The 7,500-nt window shown below is 36.4% G+C and overlaps 1 protein-coding gene across 2 annotated transcripts in view; it reads left to right on the top strand.

Moving 5' to 3' along the window:
- Window positions 1-7,500, top strand: part of myo1g (myosin IG) — a 112,621-nt gene that overhangs the window by 55,738 nt on the left and 49,383 nt on the right. For both annotated transcript variants that reach the window (XM_061882715.1, XM_061882716.1), the window contains 2 exons: window positions 1,524-1,628; window positions 6,569-6,682. In XM_061882715.1, the coding sequence (XP_061738699.1) occupies window positions 1,524-1,628; window positions 6,569-6,682 (219 nt within the window). The remainder of the gene's footprint in view (window positions 1-1,523; window positions 1,629-6,568; window positions 6,683-7,500) is intronic.

Genomic DNA, 7,500 nt, shown 5'->3' with positions numbered 1-7,500 from the left:
CATCAAGGCCGCGGAAAAGAGACACACTGCAGGCTTACGCACGAACATGCATCCACAAAAATATACGCCACACACACACACACACACACATACATACATACATACCCCACCTTTCATCACCCCATAGTTATGAGAGCTGCGGCCTACCACCATGACCCCGCACTCCCTTCCCTCTGTTGCTACATATCTTGAGATGTACTGTATTTCCTTGAATTATCGCCAGGGCGCTAATTAATTTAAAACCTTTTCTCACTCCGGCGTTTACCAAAGGCATGCGGTAAATTTAGGCCTGCGCTTATAAATTTGAGTGTGATGTAAGGATACCATCATAAAAAGCACATTTAATAAAAAACATTTATTATGGTCTTACCTTTACTTATAAATGAAGTCCATGCGCAGCTCCTTCTGATCAAAAGCATCGATAACTTGTTTATAGAAGTCTTCCTTATCTTTCTTCAGTTTTAAAAGTCTCTCTGTCTCAATGGAGATCTTACTTTATTACCTCCTGCTTCCATTGAAAGTCCAGTTTAGAAAACTGTTTTATTTTAGATATGTAATCCTCCATGTTAAAAGTGCAAGCGAGAGGACAAAATAACCGATCGCTGCTTGTTGTCACTTCTTCTGCAGCCGAGTAGTCTCAAGAAGGATCACTAGCGCCCTCTACCACCAGGAGACGGGAGTCATTTAATGACTCATATTTGACACACGCAGCTACGGTATATTAATAAAACATAGCTGCTTACTGTTCTTTTTAGCATATTCAATAGCTTGGACCTTAAATCCTACTGAATAGCTCTTAATCTTCTTCCCTTTATGCGATTTTAAATGATTGAAATCAGCCTCCTCCATTTTGAAAATGATGACAGGGGAAGTGTCACTCGTGACGTGACGAGTTTGATCCAGTGGAAATTCTAGGCATATGCTAATTATTTGGCGAAACGAGTTTGACCCGGCGGTAATTCTAGACATGCGCTAATAAAAATAATATTTTGGAAAACAAGTTTGACCCACGTTAATCCTGAGCCGGCGCTAATTATTTTGTGAAACGAGTTTGACCCGGCAGTAATTCTAGGCAGGCGCATACTTAATACCCGGCGGCAATTCAAGGAAATACTGTATGTTGTAATATGTATATGTGCTTTGCTATGGATGTTTTTTCCCACTCCAGACTGGGCCCTCTTAGAAGCCCAGTCTGAAATGTATTTTTTTTACTCATCCTTCCCCAGCTTTTACGTTTTTCCTCAACTTTTCCGGGGTGCCTTGTGGCCACGCATCAGCGCTCCTGTTCCGTAACCCTCTACACTCTTTGTCTCATCTTGAACGGGTTTGTGCTAAAAACAAAGTTTTGTTGTACTTGTGCAATGTCAACAAAGACCTATCCTATCCTTTCCTTTACAAATATTACAAACGACAATCATTAAAAATAGGCGAACAAGGTCACAGAGAGTTTTGCAAACGAATGAAATGTGCGTCTGTAGAATCAGCTGATGTCTGGTAATAATGCATGTCTTTGATTCCTGCAGGTGCGAGACTGCCCGGAGTCCAGTTCCGGCTTCGTTCGCTTCTCCCGGGAGCTGAGGAACAAAGACCAGTACAGTCAAGTCCTCTTCTCGGGCTTCTGCAGGATGGTAAATAACGTAGGAAGTAACGATAATGCCGCCTTGGTAGCCACTATGATCTTCTATCTTTGGCTGCTTCCTTTTCACTTATCGACCACATCAGATTTTAGCAGAATATTGCAGGAAAACTACAGTTTAATGTGTTACACCAGACCTGGACATTCCCAAATCATTTTTTTAGGTCTTTTAGATGGAAAGTGTAGCTTCTGTTATAATGTGCAGTAATATGTGTATGTGTGTGTGTGTATGTATATATATATGTATTAGGGGTGTAACGGTACACAAAAATTTCGGTTCGGTACGTACCTCGGTTTAGAGGTCACGGTTCAGTTCATTTTCAGTACAGTAAGAAAACAACAAAATATACATTTTTGGGTTATTTATTTACCAAATTTGTAAACAATGGCTTAATCCTTTTAACATTGGGAACACTATAATAATTCTACCCATTTTAAATCCACATTAAACTGCCTCAAGTTGTTGCTTTGATTAAATAAAATGACAAAACCTTTCTTCTACATATAAAAACTGCAACTTTAAACAGTTTCAGGTCAACTCATCATGCTTAATTTATTACAGCATTTGGGAAGCCTGTAGTTGACTTATTATACACACACACGCACACACGCACAGCAAAATGAGCTAACGTAATGCTAAAAGCTAATTAGCGTTCACCTCAACCCAAAACTATGAGAGAGCTGAGCTGCAGTTTAAGTTTCTAGAAGGTCAACGGGCTCATAGTGATGTTTGTAATAGTTGTGACTGGGAGGTGTTTTTTATAATTTGGGGAGTGTACAATGTCAGCTGCTCACCTGCTAAACACATATCTGCTCATCTCGACGCCGGAGCACTGACAACATGCGCTCTGAATACTCACTGCTGATTGGCTTTGTATGTAACCAATCAGATGGTTGTGTGGGCGGGACAATGCTGGGTGCTCACTGCTCAGAGGCAGCTGCAGAGCAGCTTGTTAAGACTTTAGTTTACAAACTTGTTCGATACACCCTCGTACCGAACCGAAACTCCCGTACCGAAACGGTTCAATACAAATACACCTACCGTTACACCCCTAATATATATATATATATATATATATATATACACATATATACACACACAAACCCTGTTTCCATATGAGTTGTGAAATTGTGTTATATGTAAATATAAATGGAATACAATGATTTGCTGTCATTTACCAGCATAGTGGGTTTTAAGAATAGACTAAAATATGAAGTATTGCGGAAAGAGATTATTGTAGATTGGACCTAATGTCATGACTGTTTTTATTGACTGAGTATTTTATTGATTATGGGATAAGCAGTAGAAAATGGACGGATCGTACTTTTTCGTCACTTATTGTTTGTCTTTGGTACACTAATGTGTATATTTTAGGCCATTGGTCCTTTGTTTTTTTTGCAAAAATATATATACATTTAAGGGACGGCGTGGCGCAGTGGGAGAGTGGCCGTGCGCAACCCGAGGGTCACTGGTTCAAATCCCACCTAGAACCAACCTCGTCACGTCCGTTGTGTCCTGAGCAAGACACTTCACCCTTGCTCCTGATGGGTGCTGGTTGGCGCCTTGCATGGCAGCTCCCTCCATCAGTGTGTGAATGTGTGTGTGAATGTGGAAGTAGTGTCAAAGCGCTTTGAGTACCTTGAAGGTAGAAAAGCGCTATACAAGTACAACCCATTTATCATTTATATATTTTTATATTGCAATTTTTATCCTTGGTATGAAAATTAAGTAATTTTTTTGGTTCCTTGTTGTTGCTATTTTTGTATTATGACATTTTATTATTGGATCATGTTGTACTGCATTTTAATCTTTTGTTTTGTGATTGTGTGATGTTTTTTGCCTGGACCCCAAGAAGAATAGTCTCCACTGCGGTGTAGACTATTGGGGATCCTTAATAAACTAATAAACTAAACTTTTCAAGCCATATTCAGTTGAATATGCTACAAAGACAACATATTTGATGTTCAAACTCATAAACATTTTTTTTTGCAAATAATCAAGTTTAGAATTTGATGCCAGCAACACGTGACAAAGACGGGAAAGGTGGCAATAAATACTGATAAAGTTGAGGAATGCTCATCAAACACTTATTTGGAACATCCTACAGGTGTGCAGGCTAATTGGGAACAGGTGGGTGCCATGATTGGCTATAAAAGCAGCTTCCATGAAATGCTAAGTAATTCACAAACAAGGATGGGGCGAGGGTCACCAATTTGTAAGCAAATAGTCGAACAGTTTTCGAACATTTCTCAACGAGATATTGCAAGGAATTCAGGGATTTCAATATCTACGGTCCGTAAAATAAATAAAAGGTTCAGAGAATCTGGAGAAATCACTGCACGTAAGCGATGATATCACTGAACTTTGATTCCTCAGGCGGTACTGCATCAAAAACCAAAATCAGTGTGTATAAGATATCACCACATGGGCTCAGGAACACTTCATAAAACCACTGTCAGTAACTACAGTTGGTCGCTACATTTGTAAGTGCAAGTTAAAGCTCTACTATGCAAAGCGAAAGCCATTTATCAACAACACCCAGGAACACCGCCGGCTTCGCTGGGCCCGAGATCATCTAAGATGGACTGATGCAAAGTGGAAAAGTGTTCCGTGGTCAGACGAGTCCACATTTCAAATTATTTATGGAAACAGAGGACGTGGTGTCCTCCGGAACAAAGAGGAAAATAACCATCCGGATTGTTATAGACGCAAAGTTCAAAAGCCAGCATCTGTGATGGTATGGAGGTGTATTAGTGATTGTTGTAGGGTGAAAGTGTTCTAGCCAGCATGTGTGATGGTATGGGGGTGCATTAGTGCCCAAGGCATGGGTAACTTACACATCTGTGAAGGCACCATTAATGCTGAAAGGTACATACAGGTTTTGGAGCAACATATGTTGTCATCCAAGCAACGTTATCATGGACGCCCCTGCTTATTTCAGCAAAACAATGCCAAGCCATGTGTTACAACAGCGTGGCTTCGTAGTAAAAGAGTGCGGGTACTTTCCTGGCCCGCCTGCAGTCCAGACCTGTCTCGCATCGAAAATGTGTGGCGCATTATGAAGCGTAAAATACGACAGCGGAGACCCCGGACTGTTGAACGACTGAAGCTCTACGTAAAACAAGAATGGGAAAGAATTCCACTTTCAAAGCTTCAACAATTAGTTTTCTCAGTTCCCAAACGTTTGAGTGTTGTTAAAAGAAAAGGTGATGTAACACAGTGGTGAACATGCCCTTTCCCAACTACTTCGGCACGTGTTGCAGCCATGAAATTCTAAGTTAATTATTATTTGCAAAAAAAAAATAGTTTATGAGTTTCAACATGAAATATGTTGTCTTTGTAGCATATTCAACTGAATATGGCTTGAAAAGGATTTGCAAATCATTGTATTCCGTTTATGTTTACATCTAACACAATTTCCCAACTCATATGGAAACGGGGTCTGTATGTATATATATATATATATATATATATGTATATATATATATGTATATATATATTTATATCAGGACTTTTTCTGAAAGGGACTGAACTTGCTTATTATTTTGCTGAACTTGCCGTTATCTCCCAGCGGAAGTTAATGGTCACATTCTTCATGAAGACAATGGAGAGTACAGCCACATAAATCTGGTGGAGAATGTTTCTGTTTTTTTATTTTCTTCTGTGTTTGCATTTATCAGCGTAATCCTATTGTGATTTGATAGATGAAGAATATAAAGGGTCAAATGGGGCGAAATTTAATTTAAAAAAAATTATAACTTACTAATGACTTACATGTGTCAATAACGAATTTTAATTGTAATTAAATATGTTAAAGGGGTTTTAAATGTGTCAACAACTCCATGTATATTATATTGAGGTATTTAATCATTTAATTATTTACGATTGAACTATTTGATTTATTATATATTTTTTTAATTATTGCACAATTTAATTATATCATGATTTAATAAATTATTTCATGATATAATTTTGTTTGATCATGTATTTATTTTGTGATTTAACAACTTGTTTTTTTCTTCTTTTTGCATTTCTCTGCGTAATCGTATTGTGATTGGATGGATGTTGGATATAAAGGGTCAAATGAAGCAAAAAAATAATAATAATAATGTGTCAATGATGAATTATAATTGGAGTTCAAGTTTTAAAAGTGGTTTTAAATGTGTCAACAACGCAATGTAAAATTATATTGAATTATTTAGTAATTTAATTTATGAGTGAACTATCACAATTTGAATTATTTAGCAATTTTCTATTATACAATTATTTCATGATATAATTGTTTGATAATATAGTTTATGATTTAACAACTTATGTCATCATTTGATGATTCCACTAATTAATGATTGAAGTATTTTAGGATGTACTGAATTATTTAATGATTTATTTGAATATCTAATAATATTTTTAATTATTTCACAATTTAAATTATTTAATGATTCAATAAATGATAGTTTGTTTGATAATGTATTCATTTCCTTATTTAACAACTTATTTCATGATTTGATGATCAAACTAATGAATGATTTAATTATTTTATTATGTATTGAATTATTTCATGATTTAATTAATGATTTAATGGTTTAAACAAATGGAAGTTCCAGTTAACTAATCAGGCGTTAGGACTCGCCCGCTGACTTTGATGGGTGAGTTTGACAGATAAAATGACCGATAGGTTTATAAAATAATTAATAAATCATTAGTTGAGTCACGGAATAATAAAAACATTTAAGTAATTAAATGTAATGTACATGAAATTACACTTTGATACATTTTATTTAATTTACAATAAATGACACATTTAAGTTACTATGTATTATTTCTCTTTTTATTAATTTTGTACCATTTGACCTTCCATAGTATAGATTATGTATGTAATAAAAAAAACACTATAAATGTAGAAATATAACCCCTATTTTCTTCTGTCTTAGGTGAACTGGTTCAATAAAAGCACAGACCGTGGCGTGCTGGTCACAGACAAGTGCGTCTACAAATTAGAGCCCAGGAAACGCTTCAAGGTTCTGAAGAGGATTTCTTTAGACGCTGTAAGTATGGAGTGCCTGCATGACGGTCGTCGTCATGTTTCCTTCTGAAGATGTCCTCCGGAGAGAAAATGCCTTATATTGTTTTGAAATTTCTAGTTGGACTTCACAAAACTTTGATAGACAGAAATGAAGATTGAAGCTTAATTTTAAATGATAACCCAGAACAGAATAGGTATTTTGCAATTTATTCTAAATCTTTGGAGAGACCAACCTAAAAAAACAACACATTCAATTCTTGTCGCCTAGTTGATCTGAAAACCCTACGGATGCGCTTTCTTCTTCACTATATCCCCCGCCCACAAACCTACCAGAACAAATTCATATATCTGTTGTTCTCCTAAGCCTTGGACAGGGAGAGATAAGAAGGGAGTTATGGCTACTCCTCACATTCATACAGCTTCAAAGTTAACACATGCAGTTTACTAGCGGACAACCGAAAAGAGAACAAATGGAAAAACGCTAGCTGTTTTCAAATATGACTATGAATATAAAAAGTAACTCTTGCCGATATAAATATATACATATCCGTCAATATTTATGAACTGTGTGAGAATTTACTGCAGTTAACGCTCATTAACTCTGAGAAGGCAGTATCATCGGAATCATTGAGTCGTAGGCACTTGATTGATTAGAACTTTAGTCGTAAATGTCTTCATCACCATGTTTTCAACCTATCATCTGAAACTTTTGAATGCTGTTTCTATGTAATGAGGTACAAAACTAGTAAAGTTGGTACGTTGTGTAAATAATTAATAAAAACAGAATACAATGATTTGCAAATCCTTTTCAACTCATATTCAATTGAATAGACTGCAAAG

The sequence above is a fragment of the Nerophis ophidion genome, linkage group LG21 (genome assembly GCF_033978795.1).
Source record: "Nerophis ophidion isolate RoL-2023_Sa linkage group LG21, RoL_Noph_v1.0, whole genome shotgun sequence".
NCBI classification, from domain to species: domain Eukaryota; kingdom Metazoa; phylum Chordata; class Actinopteri; order Syngnathiformes; family Syngnathidae; genus Nerophis; species Nerophis ophidion.
This window is presented reverse-complemented; position numbering and strand designations above follow the sequence as displayed.